Genomic DNA, 25097 nt, shown 5'->3' with positions numbered 1-25097 from the left:
ACCTTTGCTAGTGCAGGGGTGCCCTCACACACAGGTACCTGCACCCTGCCCTCTTGGTGACTTAGTGACATGGTGCAGTGCCCTGTAGTGAAAACGGGTGCATGCACCTGTTTAACGCAGGCTGCAATGGCAGGCCTGCAGAACCCTTTGCATGGGCTCCCATTGGGTGGCAAAATAACTACTGCAGCCCCTAGGGATCCCCTGGAACCCTGATGCCTGGGTAGCTAGGTACCATATACTAGGGACTTATATGGATGGACCAGTATGCCAATTGTGGGAAGAAAAAGGTACAATTTACAGGACAGAGCAAAACTACTGGGGTCCTGGTTAGGAGGATCCCAGTAGACACAGTCAACACACTGACAACAGGCAGAAAATGGGGGTAACCATGGCAAGAAAGAGGGTATTTTCCTACACCGCCCCAGCACAGGAGTGATGCATCTGTCACTATCAGATTTGGTTGGGGAAGCAAAAGGGAGCAGCCTCTGAACCAATTGTGGTTAACCGGGGTGGCGCCTATATGGGACCCGCAACATCATATTTGATGTGGACAGCATCGTTGATGAACGCAAAGCTGATCAGCGCTTCCTAAAGGCATGCAGGGGTACTGTTCGACAAAAATCTCCATATCCAGACTGACGCCTGGAGAAAATTCTAAGGTAAGTAATCTGCAACTAGATGTCTCTATCAATAAATGTGCACTTTTTCACTTAACTACAAACAAGTTTTGGCAAATTTAATGAACTTGACGCCTATAAACTTTTTAAAGAAAAGTTTGGGCAAGTGTCAAGGTGGTTACTTAGTTACTTTAGGCGACCAACTCTGGTAGCACAGTCACAGGCCAATCGTTCCTGGGTCGATAATAGCTTTTGGCGGCCCTAGCTGCACTCTGTTAACATCCGCAGGTTCAGCGAACTTGAATGCAACTTTGAGCATTGGATCCTGGTCCCTGGTGCTGCATGGCGGCGGTTGGCAGAGGGTAGGAGACTTTGGGCTACCAACCTGCCCCAGCAGGCTTCTTCAGCTGTTGCATCCACAGTGCTGAGAACTGGAGGCCTGTTAGCTGGCTTTGGAGTCCCTTGGCTAGCTTCTCCTTGAGCAGGACTTCACAAAGTCCCTCTCCTTTGCTGGCCACCATTTGCAGCAGTTACAGTCCACAACAGTGCAACCTCTCTGCCAGTTCACGGTGCAGCAGGGCAGTCCTTCCTTGCTCCCTCCAGTCCAGTCGAGATCAGACTTCAGGGTACCAGAGGTGCCCTACTCAGGCTCAGAAAATGCTATCAGGGTAGCATGCAGTTGGTAGCCAATGGGCTACCACAGTCCCTCCCACCTGAAATCCACTGTCTCCAACGTGTGGCATCTGGGCATCCCAAAATGCACCATTCTGACCACTTCCAAAATGGTAGGACCCCTCTCCCAGCATGTGGAGCTTCCTAGCCCAACCTAGAGGTTTGGCTACCAAGAGAGCTACACACCCCTGGAAAACCGGTTAGGCAACTGTTATCCCCTCTGCTGTCCTTAGTGTCAACCTGCCTGCCTGAACAATGAAGAAACCGATCTCCCAAGAGTTACCCATTTGCCCTTAAAATGCAGCTTCTCTTTTGAAGCTCGCCTTTTGAGACAACACCTGTGTGACTTTCTGCAGGAGGGAGACAACACCTCCTTCCAGAGCAGGTCCTCATTGTATCCTTTCCTCTGCATCGTTAGCACATCTACCCAGGAGAGCAGAAAGCTGTCTCGGTGACAGGACCCTGTCTACAACCAGTAGTGGTACAGAGGGACTAAAGGCAACAAAGCAGCAACTTTGCAAAAGTTGCACACTGCATCTTGTATACATTAATAAGTCGGGCTCAATGTAATGATTTGTTTGATACCTTAGATGACCCCTTTGGTTGCACTGTTCCGATGTTAGCAAAGATTATGGGTCAGTGGATAACTGTACTCGCCAACTGGACGTCCAAGCTTTGCCACAGTAATGTTTTTCACTATCTGGATGTGAAATTACATGTTCTGCCCGTGGGATAGGTTATATCTTGCCTTAGAAGTCAACAGACCTGCCATGGGGTAACTTGCATGTATAACAGAAGGAAGTTTGGCTTTGAAATTACTTTAAATTGCAAAGTGAGACTAGCAGTGTAAACTGCTCCTCTTGCATGAAAATGGAGGGCTGGGAGTCTTGTTTTATTCATGTCACACCTAGGGCGACAGAGCCAGTGTTATCCTTATCCTGGGGGAGGGGGAGAAGAGGGAGAGGCTCTAACGTACATGCCCTGAGTACTATTTACAAGGGACTTGCAGGTAAAGTCAGCTTAGCCAATGGGCAAGAGCCAATTCAACATACCAGTTTAAGGGTAAGGGTAAAGGCACTGAGGTGTGGTTAGTAGGCCTCAGTGCACACTCTGAGTTAAAAAAAAAAGTCATTAGCATCAGTCCAAAAACTTGGAGGTGACCATATAAAAAGAGGCATTTCCTTACATTCCCCCCTCTCCCTTCCAGATGAAAGCTAATAAGCAACTAACCTTGATACTGGTAGTTATCATCCAAACCCGAAAGAACCCGAAAAGGCCATTTGCATTGGCATAGTCAGTTCCAGGTCTGTGTTCCACTTTAAAGACCATAGCCTGTAGAAAAAAGGACCAGTTCGAAACTTTGGGGTTCTCTCATCTGCATCAGCGACCTGAGGTGGCCTCTAGGCATTTTCAACTCTGAAGTAAGTCCGAAACAGGTAGCATCTAAGCTTCATCAGAGACCAAACCATAGCAAAAGCTTTCCTCTCAATGGTACTCCAACGCTGTTTCTGAGGAATCGCCAGAAATAAAGGCAACTGGCTGATCTCACCTGTGACAAAATTGTCCAAACTATATTCAGAAGCATCTGTCTGAACAAATAATTCATTACTGAAGTCAGCTGCCTTCAGGACAGGTGTTGAGCACAGAGCTTCCTTTAGGGTGTCAAAAGCCTTCTGCTTCTGCTCAGTACAGATAATTTTTTGGGCTATTTCTTAAAGTTCAGTTCAGTTAGTGGTGCCACTATGGTACCATAACCTTTTAGAAACCTCTTGTAGTATCCAGTCAGGCCAAGAAAGGCTCGGATTTGAGTCTGGGTCCAAGCCTTGCCCTATCTTGCACCTACCTGCCTTGACAGTCAGGCCTGCCTGCTACAGGGCCTGAAGCACTTCCTTGAGGTGAACCAGGTAATCCTCCCAGGTGGAGCTAAATACAGTTATGTCATGAAGATAAGCTCCAATGAAACTCTCTAAACCTGCAAGTACTCTATTCACCACACTCTGGACATTGCCAGGTGCATTTTGCAATAAAAAAGGGCCATCACTGTGAACTGAAAGTGGTCTTCAGGTGTAGAAAAAGAACACCTCTCCTTGGCTCCTGGGTTGAGGGCTATCTGCCAGTAACATGATGTCAAGTTACAGGTACTCAGAATGAGCTCATGAGCTCTTGGTATGGGGTGGGTTTCCATCTTAATTACTGCATTGAGGCAACTGTTGTCCACACAGAACCTCATCTCAGGTTTCCCACCTTTGGGACTGGGCTTGAGCACCAGTACCACTGGGCTGACCCATGAGCTACTGGAGGGCTCAATTACCCCCCACTCCAGCATCTTGTCAACCTCAGCTTTGATACTGGCCTTGATCTTGTCAGACAGCCTGCATATTTTGCTCTTGGCAGGGAAGCGGTCACCGTGCCCACACATTTGTACACCATTTCATCAGACTTAGGGGCAAAGAGAATAGTCCAGTGAATTGACTCAGTAACTGATGGAAGACCCTTTGTTGCTGTTCTGTCAAGGTGAACACTAAATCATGTACACTTCCATCCTGGCATAGCAGGATAAGAGGTCAGGGAACGGGGTTCACTCTTTTCTGCCTCTCCTCCATCTGTCACCATCAACAAGGTACAGTATGCCCTGCCATGGTGCAACCTGAGCCTGTTCACATTGATGACCCTATGAGTGCTCCTGGGGGTACCCAGTGAACCAAGTAGGTGACTTCCTCCTTTTTCTCTTTGATGGGGTATGGCCCAGTCCACTTGTCCTGCAATGCACTAGGTGTCACTTATAGGAAAGTAGGGTCTTTCTGACATAGTTATCCCCACTTTTTGCCAGATGTCAGTGTGTTTTTACCGTAGTACACTAGGATCCTACTAACCACTACCCCAGTGTCAGTGGTCTCTTCCCTAAGTTTAGTCAGCATATTACTTTTACACCCCACAATGGGCATACTGGTGTATCCCTGTAAGTCCCTATTACATGCTACTTAGGTACCCAGGGCATTGGTACATCAGGGGACCTCATGGGCTGCAGCATGTATTATGCCACCCATGAGAACCCATGCAAAATGTTACTACAGGCCTGCCATTGCAGCCTGTGTGAAATGGTGCATGCACCTTTCACTCCTGATATAAGATTCACCTTATATCATGGTCACTGCACTCTGATTCTATAAGTCACCCCTAAGGTAGGCCCTTCAGCCCAAGGGCAGGGTGCATGGTTCTAAGTGTAAGGGCACCCCATCATGAGCAGAGGTGCCTCGACAAACCCCAGACTTAATTTTCTGGGCTTTGTAAGTGCAGGGAAGCCATCTTACGATATGTAGTGGACACTGTCATCACGAGATGTCCAACTGCATAATGGCTTCACAGAACGTAGTCATGTTTGGTATCAAACATGTTGAAATCATGCAACTACACCGATTCCAGAGCTAGTTACATGACACCAAGTACACTGGGGGTTTCCTAGTGGATCCCCCATGTCTGCCTGTATAGCCCTGCAGGGTCTGCATGCCAGCCCATGCTGCTGCCAACCCCAAACACTGTCTGTTCTGCCCTTTTGCTGCTGAGCCTAACTCTAGCAGGAAATGCAGAACAAAGGTTTGCCTGTAGAGGATAGGTTTTACTACCATTCCTTTTGGAAATGTGTATCTGGGCTAGGGTGGGGGTGCCTCTGAGCACCACCAGATTGCTTTGAAGGACACATTTGATGCCCTCCTTGCATAAACTGCTTTACTCCAGTGCAGGAGCACCCGGCTCCCCCTCTGGGATGAACCCATACAAAGGAAAGGGGAGTGACCACCCCCCCCGTCCATTTCCTCTCCTAAGCGGGTGCCTAGAGCTCTTCATTCTGCCATCTTGGAAATAAGATGAACGGATGCCCCTGGGAGTATCTGACTGGTTTGTCCAGCTAAGTGTTCATGACCCCCCCCCCCCAATAGGTGGGTCACTGCAGTAAGTGTCCAACTTCCTTCCTGGGTGACTTAAGGGCTCCCCTGAGGGTGGGGCCCTAGATTTGTCTGTGGATTAGGCTATGGAACTGTCTGAAGACTCTTCTACAAGACAATTCTACAACTTGAATACTGGAACCGCTGCTGGACATCGCCAGGACCCAAGACAAGAATGCAACTAGTAGGAGGGGCCGCTACTGCACACCTGTACTTGTGCTCTGTAAGGGCTCTGGAACCTCCATGGCCGTGCATCCTCCAGAGTCACAAGCACTCTGCCTGCACTTAGGAAAGCAAGAAGGAATCTCCCTTGGAGTGAAGGAGTCACTCCCCTGCATCCACAAGGAGCTCAACATCAACCACCGATTAGTGGATCCTGCTGACTCACAAACTCTCCAAGGCTCTACAACACAGGTGCAGGTTCTGTGGTCCTCCAGAGGTTCATTGCAACTGAGAAGTCTGAGGCCCCTCACTGGAGCTACTTGACTGGAACCCATGTCCATTACATCTGTTTACTGTTGCCAAAGCTTGCTGGCTCTTTAGTCTGACGACCTCCTAGCTCCAAGAAGCCCTGCCTCCAGCAGTGAACAGCTCCAAGAACGGCATCCTTTCTGCAACTCCTGTGACGTGGGCACCTCTCTTTGCTGTGCTGCTGAGGCTGCCCTGCGACTTCCTGTACCTGCTGCCAGAGGGTCCTACTGAGGGCTCCAATGATTCCTTCTTGCTCTCCTGTTCGCTGAGGGCTGGGACTGAGTTACCTGCAAAGGCAGAGTCTCCTGGACCTTGCTGGTGCCCAAAATGTTGCAAAACTCCATGTAACGCTTTCTTGCATTTGCCAAGGCTTGTTGGTGGTTCTGCTGACTACTCTCCCTCTGCAATCCAACAACCTGCGTGGGAGAGATTGTGGATGGCTCCTGGGATCCTCCTGACTCAGCTGCAAAATCAATTCATCCCTGCAGGATCCCCCTGCACCCAAGAGCTCTGCTGTGTCATGCCCAAGATCCTCTGGTATAGGTTCCTCACAATGGGCAAGATCATCTCCCTAAGGAGACTGATCCTCACATGAATTTTGGGCAGAGTGCCATTTCATATCCTTCCCAAGTCTCTTGTTGGGAGCTGGCAGGTCCATAGTTTCAGGCTCCAGTGCTTCGGATTCTCCCTTTCTCCTGGCCTGTGCTCTAGTTGTCACAAAGACATTTGCAGGGATGCCAAATATGGCTGCATGGGGTTGTAACTTCACTTCAGCCTGGGCTGAGGTCTCCAAACCATTGCCCATTAGACATTCTACAAATCTAAAAGAGGACACTACAACTTTTTAAAGGGCCAGTCTCCCCCCACCCCCCAAGCTAAAGTTAACAAGTGCCATGGGGTCGCAGTTTGTGAGGTTATCAGTATTGCGGACTTGGTAACTGTGACCAAGTAAGATTTGCTCTGGAGACACCAGTTGTTCGGTCACCATGGTGACACTGGCACCTGTGTCCTTGTAAGCCTCTGCCTCAATACCATTTATTAGGGGATACTGTCTGTATTTCCTCATATAAGGAGGCAGGGTAGCCAGAGTCGCAAGGTCAATACAACCTTCTGATACTAGGACAGCCTCAGTTGTTTCTCTGACTAGGTCAGAGTCTGCTGCAGTACCCAAGGTAAACCGAGCTACACCCTTGGGTGATGTAATACTACCAGTGCTATTCCTAGGGACACTAGGGGGATTGGTAGAAGTACTGTCATATGGCCTTTTTTCTTGCATAAAAAACACCAAGGTTTCTTGTGGGAAGAGGAGAAGGACTTGGCCTCGCCCTCAGAAGAATTTTGTGGACCTGTAAAAGACTCCTTATCTTTGGGTTTGTCCCCATCCTTCTCTCCTGAGACTTAAAAGCATTCTTTTTCTTTTGGTCACCCCCACCATGGGATTTCTTACCCACCCTGGTGCGAACCCATTTGTCTGCCTTCTTTCCCAATTCTTGGGGAGAGGTCAGATCAGAATCCACTGGGTACTGGTGTAGTTTGTCAGACACCCAATTGTTAAAAATGTTCTCTCTCATGATAGGATTGTACAGCCCTTTATAGTCATGGACATTACTACCATGTAACCAGCCTTCCACAGCCTTAACAGAGCAGTCCACAAAGTCTACAACCTTAAGAGGACTCCTTCAGAGTTTCCCAGAACGTGATCCTGTACTCCTTAGTTGTGAATCCAAACCCGTCAATCAGAGACTCTTTCAAGATCTGGTAGTTGTCTGCATCCTCTTCTCCTGCCAAAAGTTTATCTCTACCTTTGTCTGCAAAGGAGAGCAACAGGATAGCTGCCCACTGCCTCTGAGGAACCTTCTGGACTTTACAGGCCCTCTCTAAAGCATAATCCACTTACGAATATCATCCCCAGACTTGTAAGGACGGACTATCCTGCTGCGATTCCTGGAATTCAAGGTGTCTTCCCTGACCCTGGACTCTAATGTTGCTACCATGGGGTTCTAACCCCAAATTCTTCCTTTCCCTGTCCATTGCTAGTGTCTCTCTCAAAAGATAGCTGCTTCTTTTTCAACTTGTTTCTTCAAGCTGAATCCCCTATCTCCCTATCTAAGAATCTCTCTTCTGAGCTAGTGTGGATAGACCCCACAGAAAAGATTGAAGCAAGGGAAGATGAGGAGGATATACTCCTCCTGTAAACTCTTTTGACCACCCTGGTTGTGTGTGTGTGTGTGTGTGTGTGTGGGTGGGTGGGGGGGATTGGCTAACTTATCAGGTATGGAGCTATCAGGAGGGGTCTCTGACTTCACCTGCTGGCACTGGCCACTCAGAGCCCTCCAAAGTGCCCCCACACCTTGTAAAGCAAGATGGATGAAGTCTGGGACACACTGGAGGAGCTCTGGGCACCACCTCTGGGGTGGTGATGGACAGGGGAGTGGTAACCCCCTTTCCTTTGTCCAGTTTCGCACCACAGCAGGGGAGAAGGGGTGCCAGGACCAGTGTAGACTGGCTTATGCAAGGAGGGCACCATCTGTGCCCTTCAAAGCATTTCCAGAGGCTGGGGGAGGCTACCCCTCCCCATCTTGTAACACCAATTTCCAAAGGGAGAGGGTGTAACACCCTGCTCTCAGAGGAAATGCTTTGTTCTGCCTTCCTGGGACTGGAGGGCAGAACCCTGTCTGTGAGGTGGCAGCAGCTGTAGCTGCAGTGCAAGCCTCAGAGAGCTGGTTTGGCAGTATTGGGGGTCCATGGTGGACCCCTCAGGATGCATGGAATTGGCTCCCCAATACCAGATTTGGAATCGGGGGACAATTTCATGATCTTAGACATGTTACATTGCCATATTCAGAGTTACCATTGTGAAGCTACATATAAGTATTGACCTATATGTAGTGCACGCATGCAATGGCGTCCCCGCACTCACAAAGTCCGGGGAAATGGCCTGAACTATGTGGGGGCACCTTTGCTAGTGCAAGGGTGCCCTCACACTTAGTAACTTTGCACCTAACCTTCAGCAAAGGAAGGTTAGACATATAGATGACTTATAAGTTACTTAAGTGCAGTAAAAATTGCTGTGAAATAGTGTGTGCACTATTTCACACAGGCTGCAGTGGCAGTCCTGTGTAAGGGTTTGTCTGAGCTCCCTATGGGTGGCAAAAGAAATGCTGCAGCCCATATGGATCTCCTGGAACCCCAATGCACTGGGTACCTAGGTACCATATACCAGGGACTTATAAGGGGGGGTGGGGAAGATGCTACTTTCCTACAATGGACACCTAACCTGAGGTAATATCTCTGCACACTGCCGCCTGGGGAAACCTACTTACTTACCTTTGGTGCTCTAGTGCTTCCCCAGTCCTGAGGGACCTTGGGTGGTAGTTTGGGTTGGTAGTGATGCTCAAATCCTATTTTGTTTAGTATAGGGTTTGGCAAATCCTATTTTGTTTAGTATAGGGTTTGGCTACCCCATAGTGGCCCATGTTATTTCATTCCTTTACTCACCTGTTCCTGAGCATATTTTTGAATGTTCATATCTACGGTTAGGAGATATACCAAAGCTAGTTTAGTGTGTGTTATAATAAACAATACATTATTTTTCTAACACTGCTATGGTACTTTCTTGTGAATACATCACTGACTGACCTCTGTGGTATTTAAAACTGTTTTACACTCTTCCTAGCTAAGCTTTAGCTGCTCTCCACAGCTACCTTTTGAGAGCTCTGGTTATCTAGAACCTCTTACACTAGCACTAAGGGCTGTCTGGATTCATTACAGGTTGCCTCACTTATAGGTGTACACCATCTAATGAGCCAGCCTCCTACACCAACTATGACAGTTTCAGCATGAAAACTGAATTTGAATGAGTTTTTCTTACAATGTCCAAAGTAACTTTTCCACCTAAAACCATAGCACTTCCTAGTGGAAGGTCTCCCAACAATTTGAAGCTTTGATTTTGTAAGTGTAAATGCTGTAACTGTGCTATTTCAGAATGTACGCCTTCAACCGCAGGTGCCCGGGTTTAAATTACAAAACCTTTCCCTGCTATTTGGTTAAGGTTTCCTTGTATAAGGGAATTCTGCTATATTGTCACAATCATAGTCAAGTTGGACGCTTTGATCTTTTCCAGAACTACTGGAATCAGTGGTACTAGGAGGAAAAATACTCAACTAACCAGAAATAACTAATCAACCATGCATTCCCCAGAGACTGTGGGTGGTAATTTCTGGATGCGAAGGACTGGCATTTTTTGTTCTTATTGCTTGTGAATAAGTCCCTCTGAGGTGGACTCCAATACTGAAAGAGTGGATGTACTATAGATTGCTTTAGTTCCAATTTGTGAGAGCAGGATGTTCTTTTGCATAACTCGTCTGCCTCTGTGTTTTCTGCCAAATGGACATGAATTGCTATTCGTAAAATGTTCTTTGTGAAGGCATATGTCCAGACAGTCTGGGCGAGCTGGGATAGCGGGTATGAGACTGTGCCCCCTGCTTGTTGTGACTGAACGTTGCTGCTGTGTTGTAATTTAAAGTATTTAAACTTTCTTTTACTGACTTTGTCTCTGAAATGCCCTCGGTGTTAGAAAAATGGTCTTCAATTACAGATACTTTATGTGCGACAGCCTCCTGTGCCAACAAAAGGCCTCTTAGCGCAAGTTTGCCTCTATGTGCCACCCACCCTATGTGTCATACATCTGTTCTTATGATGGCTTGTGTTAGGCATGTTGTGAATAGCCTCCCATTCAACATGCTGGACCCCCACTGTCAGAACCTCTGATGCCTGGTAAAGCGGAGTCTGTGCTATAATTGTTTGCACCGTCCTTGCAGTTGGATAAGCTACTGCTTTGACCATAGGCAGTTCTGGCCTAAGAAAAGTCTTCTGTCTCTTGCGTTGGCTATGACTTTGCCCAATTTATAGTGAACTGCAGTGTAACAGCATAATGTGCCCACTCTTCTTGTGTAGGCACTGGTGGTAGTTATCTGCTCTTCCCAGCTGGTCGTTCAGGTAAAGGTACACATGAATGGTGCGGTCCTTTAGGTGTGCTGCTATTTCTAAGAGTGTTTTTGTGAACGCTCAGGGTGTGGATTGGATACAGAAAGGCAGCACTCTGAATTGGTAATGTTACACTAGTATCACACACCTCAGATACGATCTGTGTGAATGGTGTACAGGAAAGTGGTAGTAGGCATCCTAGAGATCTACTGTTTCTAGATGACCTCTCCTGGTAATGGAATAACATCCTCCGATGTTGTCATTTGGAACCTTTGCGTTTTTAATGGACCTGTTTTATGAGATCTATTCTAGATCTAAGATTCGTAGTCAAGTCCTGCTTAGAGATGTGAAAGTAGACAATATACACCTGTGTCCCTTTGCTTCAGTAGAACCTTTTCTATTGCATCTTGTAATAGCAGGTGCTGCAGCTCTTTTTGTAGGATCTCCAACTGGTCCTTTTTGTATCCCTCATGCCTCGATGGTGTGTTGGTGGTTTGTGTACGAAATCTATAAAAGATCCATACGTTACAATACTTACACCCCCAAGCCCTGCAAACAGGTGTTTTGTGTTTGGCAAGGAGGAGGATGGATGCAAGTCATTTTGAGGAGCCTTAGGGAGTTTCTCCTTACTTTGGCCCATTATATCCCCATAGCTGGGCATCTTAGCAGGCAACAACATGCAGTAGGTTGAGAGACCAATTATACTGGCCAGATATGTCCTAGAAGGTGAAGGAGTTTTGTAACCCCTGTGCCACCTGTCAAGCCAATGGCAAGACAGGTGGCCGCCCAAAGGCACCCTTAATTTCACTTCCAGGGGATGGGGGTCCCTTTTACATAGCCAGTCCCCTTGACCCTCCAACAGCATCAAAGAACAGATTTATACTTGTTGTAGTGGATCATGCAACCAGGTACCCTGAAGCAGTTCCCCCGAGGACTTTTACTGCCCCTGCAGTAGCTAGGGCCCTCATTGGTATAGTCACCACAGTGGGTTTTCCAAAGAATATTTTGTCAGACAGAGGTACCAACTTCATGTTTGGTTACCTGAATCACACGTGGGCTGAATGGGTGTGACCTATAAGTTCACTACCCGATGATATTCCCAGTACAATGGCTTTGTTGAGAGTCCTCCATATTTTTTCTCAGACTTTTACATAATGCCAAACATGTCGGCTCCCAGCCAATTTAGAGTACTCAGTTATTAAACAATGTAAAATTCACAGGAGTTAGAAGCTAAGACACAACACAAAGGTGTCTTTTGCAGATCAATGCCTTATCTACTATGTGCACCTTTACTTGGATCTTGCTATTGGTATTTTGGGGGTGGACAATTGATATGAGCAGATGTTGGTGATGGGATGTAATCAGACTGTTGTTTACAGGCAGTTAAAATACAGCTGAAGTCCGGATGTTTTTCTCAGTCTAACATTCCTCAGCTACCGAGGGTGTAATTTCAAGTCCTCAGCCAAAGGCTAGTTGTAACAACTCAGTTTTTGTAAGTTTTCTAAAACAACATCACTGAAGGAGCTCCAGAGTTGAGAATGTGTTAGCAACAAGAATGATTGGGTATTTGTGACAGCAAATCTCTTGGAAGAGGTTGAAACTCAAGGGATCTGAGTACCAGCCAGATCATGCAAAACAAAAAGTAATATGCAGTAAAAAAAAAAAAAAAAAAAAAAAAAAGAACCCAGGTGCAATTCTGGTCAAGCGAAAGTGGGTCAGTATTAGATGCAATACAAGGTTACAAGAACAAAGAGCAGCACAAGCTGGGAGATGGATCAAGCAAAATGAAAAGACAAGACAGAGCTAGCAACTAATTGACACAGAAAAGGGGCTTCTTGTGGTTTCTGGCCATGCCTGTTTAAAGGCCCTAAAACCGTGAAATGCTAAAGAAGCCACCTAATGAACACAACATAAGTAGCAAATGCAATCTACTGCATGCAAGAATGGATGTGCCCGATTTTCTCAAGTTCTCACCAGTTCGTTGACTATGGGAATATTCTCTTCCAAATCGCGCCCCAAGTATGAAAAAATCAGAACATGCTGTCTTACTTTCATTGTTCTCCTTCAATAAAGCATCATTATCTTCCTCATCATCCTCGCCAGTCTTTATCTCTTCAGAAGGAGGCTAAAATGTGAAACATTACAAAGTTACTAGCAATTCTGTACTGCACGTGACAATCCACGGCGTGAAAACAATGTTTTAAGTGCAACTTGGTTTTGAAATGAGCATTGGTAATGACAATAGGACTCTCATATGCAAAAGCTATTGGCTTCACTAATGTGTTTTAGCCATACTGAACAGCAGCCACACTGGTGTATAACATGGCCTAAAGTTAGTGACAGAGGAGAGTGGCTTTGGAGTGTCACAGAGTGGAATGGCAAAGAGTGTAGCAGAGTAGCACAGAATGTCGGGTATTTGAGTGGCATAGAGTGGAGTTGTGTAGAGTGGCATACAGTGTAAAGGTGTAAAGTGGAAGGGTGTAGAATGCATTGGCACAGAGTGTTGAAGGTATAGTAGACAGTGGCAGAGTGCATCAACAGAATTCAGCAGCGTACGATGCGGCATCGTAGAAGGCAGTGGTATACAGTGTTGCATAGTAGAGTAAAATGAATTTTGGAGCAGAGTGGCATTGAGTGCAGTGGCATAGTATGGTGCAAAGTAGAGTGACGTAGAGGAAAGTATAGTGTCATACAGGGCTGAAACAGACTGCAGTTGCTTCAAGTGGAGTGCTGCAGAGTTCAGTGGCTTCAAGTGGATGATGCAGAGTAGATTGTTGTAGAGTGCTGAGGTGTAAAGTGGCGTAGGGTGCATTACTGTTGAGTACAGTAGCGTAGAACGCAGTGGTGTAGAGTGCAATGGTGTAGAGTGGTGTACAGAGGTGTGGAATGAGAGTAGAGTGGACCAGTGTAGAGTGCACGGACGTAGAGTGCAGAGGCAAAGTATTCAGGGGTGTAGAATACAGTGGTGTGAATTAGAGTGGTGTGTAGTAAAGTGCAGTGGCACAGAGGAGTAGAGTTCACTGGCATAGAGTGCATTAGTGCAGAGCAAAGTGGCACAAAGTTCATTAGCGGAGAGTGCAGTGTTCCAGAGTACTGGCCTGGCTCCGAACAAACTGAGCAATTCTAAGGCCTGCATTTCTGCAGTGTTTTACAGGATACGGACCAGCTACAATGTCAGTAAAACTGAAATATTGCTTTCAGGCAACTCCCTGTAGTAAACTAGGTTCTGGTTGTAGTACCGTCCCCCCACACACACACACACCCCAGAAAGCAAGACAGTATCTGGAGAAGAGTCCAGTCTGCAGGCTTCATCAAAGTCCTCACACCAGCCTGTAGAAAGGCGCATGGTCAGACCACCCACCCTCACACTTTTTGCCTGGTTTGTGGTGTGATTTTGACTATTAGTGCACTGGGTCCCTACTAACCAGGGACCCAGTGCCAGCGCTCTCTCCCTTAAATTTGGTTGCTTGGTAACTTTTTACACCCACAATAGGCATACTGGTGCACTCAAGTAAGTCCCTAGTATATGGTATTTAGGTATCCAGGGCATTGGTACACCAGGGGTCCCCCATGGGCTGAAGCATGTGTTGTGCCACCCATGGGAGCCCATGCAAACTGTGTCTGTACGCCTACCATTACAGCCTGCTTGAAATGGGGCATGCACCCTTTCACCTCAGATATAATGTTTGCCTTATATCCTGATCACTGCATGTAGACTCTAAGTCATCTCTCTTGTAGGCCCTTCAGCCCAAGGGCAGGGTGCATGCCCCTAAGCATGAGGGTACCCTTGCATGAGCATGGTACCCCTACGAAACCCCGACTTCATCCCCTGGGCTTTGTAAATGTGGGGAAGCCATCTTAAGGTATGTAGTAGGCACTGGCCAGCACGAGGGGTCCAACTTCAAAATGGCTTCTCCGAGGCTAGGCATTTTTGGAATCAAACATGTTGGAATCATGGCACTGCACCAATTCCAGTGTTAGCTGCATGATCCCCATGTACTCTGGGGGTTCCTTAGAGGATCACCCAGTTCTGCCTGTGCAGCCTTACGGGGTCCTGCTGCCAGCCCACGCTGCTGCCGACTCCAGACACTGGTCTGCCCTCATGCTGATGAACCTGGCTCAGGCAGAGGAAGGCAGAACAAAGGATTTCCTGCAAGGGAGAGATGTGACCACCTCCCTCTGTGTATTGGGTGTCTAAGGGCTGGGGTTGGGTGGCCTCTGAGCGCTACAAGACTGCTTTGGAGGGCACATTTGATGCCCTCCTTGCATAATCCGGTTTGCACAAGTTCAGGGACCATCACACAAAGGACAGGGGACGGATCACCCCAGTCCAGCTCCTCTTCTAGGCAGGTGCACAGAGCTTTGCCAGGTGGAGGGTTGATTCTGCCATCTTGGAAACAAGAAGGGCAGGGGTCCCTGGGAGTATCTGACTGGTTAGGCCAGGTAGATGATGTCCCTGACCCCATTTAATAGGTGGGTCACTTCAGAAAGTGACCAACCCCCTTTTAGGGGTACTTAAGGGCTCTCGGAGGGTGGATTCTCAGCTTTGTCAAGCAAGACTCTACAAGGAACTCTTTGCAAGACATCATCTTCTCCTGGCCTCTGGAACCACTACTGGTCTGCTTTGGAACCAAAAACACATCCGCTTCTGGTGGGAATGCTCCTATTGCAACATTGTTTCTCCAGATCCTACAAGAATTCTGCAACATCCAAGGCTGTGCATCCCCCAGGGTCACAAGGATTCTGTTTGCACCTGGTAGAACAAAGGAATTTCCTTTAGGTGAAGGAGTCACTCTCCTGTATCCGCAGGCACCTCAAGACAACATCGACATGGCGGTGGGGTCTGCTGTCCCATGGACATCGAAAGGCTCTGCATCACAAGTGGTGGGTCTGTGGCTTTCTCTGGGTCCTGCTCGTCTTCTGCAGACCCCAGAGCTTGAATTCTTACTCCACCTCTAGAAGGGTGGACATTACCACCTTCACCATGGGGGCACCTCCGAGAGTGCTGGACTCTGTCCCCTTCAGGTCCTTCACATCTGGAATCAGTCCCTGGGTTTCACTGGCTTGGTTCATGGGTCGCAACAGTAGCTGGACAATCCAAGGTTTCCACTAACCTCAGAGAGAGTCCCTTCTCCCATCTTCCTCCAGGTCCGCAGGTATAGGTACTGCTGTATTCTGGAAATCCTCAAGTGGAGACAAGCTCCAACCTTTCTCTGGTCGCTAGGTTTCCTCAGGGTCCACTGGGAAGGGTACTGAAACACACAAACCTCAACCACTACTGCCCTGTGTTAGTCTATGGCATGACTGGGTGGGTAACAGCTCTGCACCTGGTTGCTGGGGACACTTACCGTACTTACCTCTAATGTTTTCATCTACCCCCATCCCCTATCTAATTAATCCACTTACCTTGGGTGGGTTCACTATTTTGCATTCCACTTAGTATATGGATTACCTCCCCAATAGGGTCCTGTATATTTTATGCTATTTCTGCTTGTTATTCTGTTTATATATTGTGTGTTGATATCTCTGAAGGGAGATAAACCAATGCCAGTCATGTAGCTAGTGTTGTAATAAAGAATTATTTATTTTTGCAACACTTGTGTGGTTCTTTCTTGTGAGTGAGTTACTGTTTGACTACTGTGGCCCTGCAAGTGCTTTGCATTCCTCCTGGATAAGCTTTAGCTGCTCACCTCAGCTACCCCTAGAGAGCTTTTGTTATCTGGACACCTATTCACTTTCACTTAGGGTTACCTGAACTCAGTATAGGGTGCCACATGATAGGTGTACACCATAAACTGAGCCAGCGTCCTACACTCCACTCCCCCAACTGGAATAATAACATCTAATCCAATGGGGTCCTGCCTCCACCAGCCAAAGCTGTGGTGGCGCGCAATCTGGGAGTGAAATTCAAAAACTCTGCCCCCTTTGCCCCTCAGGTTGCGAGTGTAGCTGGCTGCTGCTTCAGACTATTAAAAAGTTACTCCACGTTTTCCCTATTGCACAGAAGAAAAATGTGATCCAGGCCTTGATTACCTCAAGGCTGCATTCCTCCACCTCCTATCTGGGCCTTCCAGCCTCTCTCCTGAGAACACTGCAGTTGGTGCAGAATACTGCTGTGCGACTCCTGCTGAGATTTCCCAGGAGGATGATTCACATCCAACCTCAACTGAAAAAACTTCACTGGCTTCTCATCAAGGAGCTGGTAGGGTTTAAAGTACTTGTCATGACACATACAGCCTTCTTTCAGTCTGGTCCTGAGAACTTATCAAAAAAAGATCACCTATCATCCACGTAGATCACTCCATTCCTCAAGTTCCCTACTGGTGGTTTCCTAAATTTAGAAGGAAAATGTGGGGCAGCAGCTTTTTTTTTTTCCTATCTGGTTGCTAAAGATTGGAATGCCCTCCTACAGCAGCTTCTGGCCACAGAGGACATCTTGGTCTTTGCCCGACTGCTCAAGACCTGGCTTTTCGGTTTTTCATTTTAAGCTCCATGACACCTAGGATCAGTACTTACTAACAGCCCGGAACACTCATTGAATAGCTGATGTGCTCTACAAATCCCGAGATAGTGTTGTAGAGTGCAGTGGTGTAGAATGCACTGGCGTTGAATTCCATGGCATAGAATGCAGTGACAAATGAGTTACTTACCTTCAGTAACACATTATCTGGTCGAGGCAATATCTAGCTGCAGATTCCTTTCCTTTGAATTTCCCAGGCATCAGACTGGATCCAGAAACTTTTGTGTGAGCAGTACACCTGCGTGCCTTCGGGTGGCTATGTCCAGTTCTGCATGTCAGCGCCGGAAGTGAAGTTGCAGTCACCTATATAGGCACCACCTAGATGTGTGGAATGTCAGTTACTTTTCACAACTTTCCTTGCCAGAAGCACAGAGCCACAAAGTGAAGTGACGAATGTGTGTCCAAACTAGGGCCCTGAAAAGGGATACAACCCTAGCCCTAGAAATCTGTCCACAGTGCGGGAGGCATGGGTGGGTCTGTAAGAAATCTGCCACTAGATGTTGTCTCTACAAGATAATGCGTTACCAAAGGCGTGTGTAACTTGTTCATCTGATAGACTTCTAGCTGCAGATTCCTTATCTTTCAATAGATACACAAGCCATACCATCCTGGCAGTGGGCTGTGGACACATTTAACTACAGGAAGAAGACCTGTAGGATCGAACAGGCAAAATGCCCGTCTGCAGACCTGATTGCCAGGCAGCAGAGTATGGCAAACGTGTGCAGGGATGCCCAAATTGCTGCCTGACAGATGTTCAGGACTGGAACTCTACGAGCTAATGCCGTGGTTGCAGCTTTTCCTCTGCTGGAATGGGCCCATAAGTCTGCAGCAGGTTGCTTTTTAGCCATGGCATAGTAGATCTTGATACAGAGAACGACCCAGTGCAAAATGGTTAGTTTCTGTACTTCCCAATCTTTTTTTTAGCTACGACATAGCACAAGAAGAGTTGGTCGTCCACCCGGAACTCTTTTGTGTGGTCAACATAGAACAACAGCACTATGTTTGGGTCCAGACAATGGAGTCACTCCTCTTCTTTAAATGGATCTGGAGGAGCATAAAAGGTGGGCAGGGTGACAGACTCTCCCAAATGGAATGGGGTCCCCACTTTCGGGAGGAAAGAGGCCCGGGTGCGAAGCACCACCATGTCTGGGAACACAGTATGATAGGGAGGTATGGATGATAAAGCCTTCAGCTCACTCACACTCCAGGCAGATGTAATTGCCACTAAGAAGGCTGTCTTGATGGTGAGCAGCCAGAGGAGACAATTGTGTAGTGGCTCAAAGAGAACAAACATGAGGTACGTGAGGACCAGGTTCAGATCCCACTGAGGCATGATAAAGGGGGAAGGGGGAAATACATGTACAAGCACGTTCAGAAACCTACAGACAATAGGGGACTCAAACAGGGTTGGGCCAGGCAGCTACAGGATGGAGGACAGTGCAGAGAGATAATCCCCGAGGGTGCTCAGGGCAGAGCCCTGCTGGGCAAGGGTAAGAATGAAGAGAAGAATATCATAAAGAATGGCAGAAAGAGGGCCTATAGACTTTTCCATACAATGCTTCACTAGTTTTAGCTATCAGCAACATACTGTTTTGGTGGAGGGCCGCTTGGCTGCCAGAATAAGGTTACAGATTTCAGGAGGAAGGTCAAAAGCGATCAACTGTCGCCTATCAATCTCCACGCAAGGTGGTGGAGAGTTGACAGATTTGGGTGGAGGGCTCTTCCCTGCTACTGCGACAGAAGATCTTCTCAAAAGGGCAGCATGATTGGAGGATCAATGCTCATTTTCAGAAGCTCGGGATAACAGACTCTCCGTGCCCAGGCCGGAGCCATAAGAATGACTTGGGCCTGGTCGTTCCTGATCTTCTTTAGAACTCTGAGCAGAAGTGGTATGGGCGGAAAGACGTACAGGAGACCTAAGCTCCATTCTAGATGAAAAGCGTCTCAGAGTGAGTGCTGCATTGGAAACTCCAATGTGCAATACTACTGACACTGCGTATTCTCTTCGGAGGCAAAAAGATCTAAGTAATGCTCTCCCCACTGCTGAAAGAGTCATTGTGCCACCTCTGATCCATGGCATTTGTGACCCGCTAGGCATCAACAGCTGAGTTTGTCTGCACTGGCGTTCAGAGAACCTGCCAGGTGTTGATCCACTGGGGTTGAACCAGCCATGTCCAGAGAAGCAGAGCCTCTTGACAAAGGGTCCACAACCCGACCCCTTCCTGCTTGTTGTAATTCCTCATAGCGGTGGTGTGGTTTGTGAACACCTCGCCATCTTTCACTTGATAGAGGTAAGAATGTCTTTCAATCCCAGCCAGATCGCACAGAGCTCCAGCATACTGATGTGGAGTCTCATTTCTGCCGGAGACCAGACTACTCTGATCTCCACCTCTCCCAGATGGCCGCACCATCCCAGGAGTGATGCATCTGTCACTACTGCCAGATCTAGTTGGAGAAGGGAAAGGAATCTGCCTCTGGCCCAATTGCGGTTTGTTAACCATTACTGCATATCTTTCGCAGTTCCCTCTGAGACCTGGACCATATAGGAGAGATTCCGATGGTGCTGCTCCCATTGGAACTTCAGGTCTAACTGCAGAGCCTGCATATGCTATCTGGCATGTGTCACCAAGCAGGATGCAGGAAGTCATGAGGCCCAGCAGCCTCAGTCATTCTCACTGAAATTCAGAATAGAGGCGAACCCTGGTATCATAGCCTTAATATACTGGACTCGCTGCTCAGGAGGAAAAGCCTGAAACTGCACTGTGTCCAGAACAATTCCGATGAAAGTGTCTCTGAGAGGGAGTGTACTGCCATTTGATAAAGTTTGTTTTGACCAATGACTTTGTGTTTCACCACTGCGCATATTAGTTGCTCAATGTTCACCAGTAGCACATGGTATGTTTTGTTCAGTTTAGCCGCCTATGGGCTTTGACATTGCATTAGCCATTACATTTTGTATTCTGCCTATTGGCTTTGACATGCTGTATCCAGTCTAGCCGCCTATTGGCTTTGACATTGCATGCCTATTGACTTTGACATGATGTATTCAGTTTAGCTGCCTATTGACTTTGACATGCTACTAGATATTCTGCCTATTGGCTTTGACATGATATCATATATTATTCAGCTCCGCTGCCTATTGGCTTTGACATGATATCATATGTTACACTTTGTATTCAGCTCCGCTGCCTATTGGCTTTGACATGATATTAGACATCGCATTTTGTATTCAGCTCAGCTGCCTATTGGCTTTGACATGATATTATACATTGCATTTTGTATTCAGCTCAGCTGCCTATGGGCTTTGACATGATATAAGACATTGCATTTTGTATTCAGCTTAGATGCCTATTGGCTTTGACATGACACTAGACATTGCATTTGATATTTAGGTTAGCTGCCTATTGCCTTTAACATGACATTGCATTTGATATTTAGGTTAGCTGCCCATTGCCTTTAACGTGGAGTTAGACATTGCAGTTGAGAATCCAAGCTGTATTTTTCCAAGCTGTGTTTTTGCACCAGATGAACCAAGATGTTTTGCTCTCACAGTAGACTAGACCTGATAAGAGAGGGTACATGGGTGTTGTTTTTCTCTCTGCTTGAGCTTGGGAACAGGAGTAGTCTTGGAGACCTGGCCAGTCTCCAAAAGGCTTGCTCAGTTTCCCAGGTCTGAGAGGAGGGGGCACACCTTTGTAACAAATGTAACAGGCTGCAGAGAGTGAGATTCGAATCTGCCGGACCTCGTGCTGGAGCTTGGCGCCAGCTGCCAGCATCCCGTGTGGGTAGATGAAACTCTTTCTCGCGGCTGACAGGGGTCATCAGCTTGCAGACCTTAGAAAGATGTAGCTGTAAATAGTTCCTACACGGTGAAGTATTTGTTTTGCTTTGCATTCAATATCTTATAAATATAACCTGCTGTGTATATTGCAAACTGATATATTTTGTTTGATTAACGCGGACTTGAAAGCTACTAATTCGTCATTCATATAACAACAATAAAAGTCTTCTTTGACCTCAGAAGTGCATTTCTGTTGTGTTATGTTAGTGCTTAGAAACTAAATAAGAGGAAAGCACTACAGTTGGTACCAGGAGTGGGGTGTCGGTCATTAAGAGGTGATTAAGAGGGTGTTGACGAGTTAGTAGATTTCTAAGTGCACACTTTAAAAGTGTAATTGTTTTTTGTTGTTTGGAGAATTACAGAAATTGTTTTCTGTTTGGGGAATCACAGTAGCACGGCAGACCATGTCTGAGACATGTGTTGATAAACTGCCTGATGGTGCTAAGAAAAACTGTGAATTGTTTTCTGTTTGGGGAATTACAGAAGAAAATGCATGTGTAGCTAAAATGCCTGATGTAGAAAACGTGTGTTTTGGAAGTAATGATGACAGAAAGGTCTGGATACCTTTATCTGCTTACAGAGAAATGCAGGAGAAATGTAGGCAGTTGGAACATGAAAATAGGAATTTACGTGAGCAAATTAGCCCGACTGAAAGTTATAAAAAGGCTGTTTTTGAAGAATGTTTCTTGTCCCATTCCAGTAATGAGGGGGTTAAGACAGCTCCGAGCTGCACTGAGTTTTCGTGTGAGCCAGGGTTTTTGGCAGACAAAATGCATTCCTTAACTGATAACACGGAGGAGAGAGACCAGAATGTGATTTACGAGTTACCGTTGCAAAATGCCCAAGTAAAACGAAAGATTTTAGGGAAAGAGACACCGAGTTGCATTAGCTTGTTTGATTTTTGGAAAAAGAATAGCCCTCATTTGAGAGAAATCCTAACACTTTTATATATGGTCACTGTGAAAAATAATATGCAGCTGCGCGCTTGTGATTTGGCAAATGAAATAATGCAGACTTTAGGTTTCTGCGCAGTGCAAGAAGAAAAAACTGATGTACATGTAAATCAAGAACAAGGAAAGAAAATAGTGCCCCTAGCTAGAATCATACAATGGATCTGGTACTTGCAAGACAGGGCTAGAGTACCACAGATAAAAGAATTACCGGTGAAATTGTGTGCACCATTTGAATTCGTGTCTACTGAAGATAAAAAGCATGTTTGTTGTACTAATGATTCATTGACTGAAATGTTGCTTTCTGGCACAGTAGAAGGAACAGCGTTGTATAATGTGTGTCAGATTTTAAAGCAAGAGCTACGTGAGATGTGTCATTTTTACGCTGATTTTTGGTTCATTGCTAATGTTTTAGCTGTTTGTTTTTACATATGGCTGGTACCTAACTGGTTCAATTACCTTGCAGATGTTAATGAGAAAAATTCAGAGAGAAAAGTGTACACCCAGAATTCTGCCTTAGTGGGGATGGCTAAGTGGGTGCCCCAGAAATGTGAACAGCTGAGAGAAAAAGCCACTTACAGGTGGGCAGAGATGAGAGAGATGCACATTCCCCTAGATTTGATAAAAACTGTGCAGCACGCACAAAAGCAATTTGTCATGCAAGCAGTCACAGAGCAGTTGGGGAGAGGAAAGTTACCAGAACAGAAATGGCAAATTGATCAGGTTTTAGGGAAAGTGATTGCTGCAAATTACCAAGGAAAAATCGAAATTATGCTGATACCTAGAAAAGAATCTGATTCATTCATACAAATTGGAGACAGAATGGCCCAAATTGACAAAAATGCAGTGAATGGAGGTTTGGTAAAGAAGGAGTCTGCCCCAGCCCTTCTGACAGTGCAAGAAAAGGGAAGCTGTGGTGCAGCAGATAAAAACCTCAGTGCTGGTGTGTGGGCTGAAGCCCCAAGTGACCCTCCAGAACCTGCAGAGAATATAACAAAGGGCCCCAAAAACGTCCTGCTGATTATAAAACAGGGAAAGAAAGAGGAAGGGTGCAGTTTAAATGAAAAATGTTATTTGCAAGAAAAGTCATACTTGTTTCTTTTGCAGATCCTACCACGTTTCGCCACTGTCCCTGAGTGTGCTGTGTGGTCCCCCTTCCGGTGTGTGCGTGTGGGGTCGGGGAAGGGACCGAATCCCCAACCTGAACCTGGCTGAGTAAAGTGCCAGCACCAGGGATCCATTTTGCGCAAACTGCGCCTTCAGTTCTGTGTTTTTTTTTGTTGTTTTTTTTTCCCTTCTCGTATGGAACTCTGACTTTTGCTTACCTTCCAGCAAACCTTTCAAGTGGACCGTGCATCTTTACATGAGTAGAACTCATGCCACATCAAATTGCTAACACTGTTGAATTAGAGACTCATTCAGAGAAAAAAAAAAAAAAAAAAAAAATTGCCCAGTCTTCTCTATGTAGATGTATCTGATGTGAAAGGTTATGAGATCAATGTGTTAATTCACTTCTATTGCTTTACAGGGATTGCTTTGATCATTCAAATGTAATGTTTTTTTTTTTTTGTGCTGATGTTTTTTTTTTTTTTTGGGTTTGACACAAGAGATATGTGAAACAAAAATTCATTGGTCAAAGGGCGGAATGTACTGCCATTTGATAAAGTTTGTTTTGACCAATGACTTTGTGTTTCACCACTGCGCATATTAGTTGCTCAATGTTCACCAGTAGCACATGGTATGTTTTGTTCAGTTTAGCCGCCTATGGGCTTTGACATTGCATTAGCCATTACATTTTGTATTCTGCCTATTGGCTTTGACATGCTGTATCCAGTCTAGCCGCCTATTGGCTTTGACATTGCATGCCTATTGACTTTGACATGATGTATTCAGTTTAGCTGCCTATTGACTTTGACATGCTACTAGATATTCTGCCTATTGGCTTTGACATGATATCATATATTATTCAGCTCCGCTGCCTATTGGCTTTGACATGATATCATATGTTACACTTTGTATTCAGCTCCGCTGCCTATTGGCTTTGACATGATATTAGACATCGCATTTTGTATTCAGCTCAGCTGCCTATTGGCTTTGACATGATATTATACATTGCATTTTGTATTCAGCTCAGCTGCCTATGGGCTTTGACATGATATAAGACATTGCATTTTGTATTCAGCTTAGATGCCTATTGGCTTTGACATGACACTAGACATTGCATTTGATATTTAGGTTAGCTGCCTATTGCCTTTAACATGACATTGCATTTGATATTTAGGTTAGCTGCCCATTGCCTTTAACGTGGAGTTAGACATTGCAGTTGAGAATCCAAGCTGTATTTTTCCAAGCTGTGTTTTTGCACCAGATGAACCAAGATGTTTTGCTCTCACAGTAGACTAGACCTGATAAGAGAGGGTACATGGGTGTTGTTTTTCTCTCTGCTTGAGCTTGGGAACAGGAGTAGTCTTGGAGACCTGGCCAGTCTCCAAAAGGCTTGCTCAGTTTCCCAGGTCTGAGAGGAGGGGGCACACCTTTGTAACAAATGTAACAGGCTGCAGAGAGTGAGATTCGAATCTGCCGGACCTCGTGCTGGAGCTTGGCGCCAGCTGCCAGCATCCCGTGTGGGTAGATGAAACTCTTTCTCGCGGGCTGACAGGGGTCATCAGCTTGCAGACCTTAGAAAGATGTAGCTGTAAATAGTTCCTACACGGTGAAGTATTTGTTTTGCTTTGCATTCAATATCTTATAAATATAACCTGCTGTGTATATTGCAAACTGATATATTTTGTTTGATTAACGCGGACTTGAAAGCTACTAATTCGTCATTCATATAACAACAATAAAAGTCTTCTTTGACTTCAGAAGTGCATTTCTGTTGTGTTATGTTAGTGCTTAGAAACTAAATAAGAGGAAAGCACTACAGGGAGGCAGGTGTGACTTTGGCACGTTTATAGTGAACCCTAGCAATTGCAGATGATCTGCGGTAGACTGGAGGTGGATGACAAAAGTCTGGGCTCAACTCACCTTCAACAGCCAGTCTTCGAGATAGGGGAAGACTGAAACCCCTGACATCTGCAGATGAGCTGCTACCACCAC

At 46.2% G+C, this 25097-nt stretch overlaps 1 protein-coding gene across 2 annotated transcripts in view; it reads right to left on the bottom strand.

Annotated features, from left to right (window-relative positions):
• Positions 1-25097, bottom strand: part of THOC1 (THO complex subunit 1) — a 467835-nt gene that overhangs the window by 9841 nt on the left and 432897 nt on the right. The window contains exon 20 of one of the 2 annotated variants that reach the window (XM_069219988.1): positions 12662-12812. In XM_069219988.1, coding sequence (XP_069076089.1) covers positions 12662-12812 — 151 coding nt within the window. The remainder of the gene's footprint in view (positions 1-12661; positions 12813-25097) is intronic. The other variant, XM_069219989.1, reaches the window with a different exon arrangement.

This window comes from Pleurodeles waltl, chromosome 2_2 (assembly GCF_031143425.1).
Source record: "Pleurodeles waltl isolate 20211129_DDA chromosome 2_2, aPleWal1.hap1.20221129, whole genome shotgun sequence".
Lineage (NCBI taxonomy): Eukaryota > Metazoa > Chordata > Amphibia > Caudata > Salamandridae > Pleurodeles > Pleurodeles waltl.
This window is presented reverse-complemented; position numbering and strand designations above follow the sequence as displayed.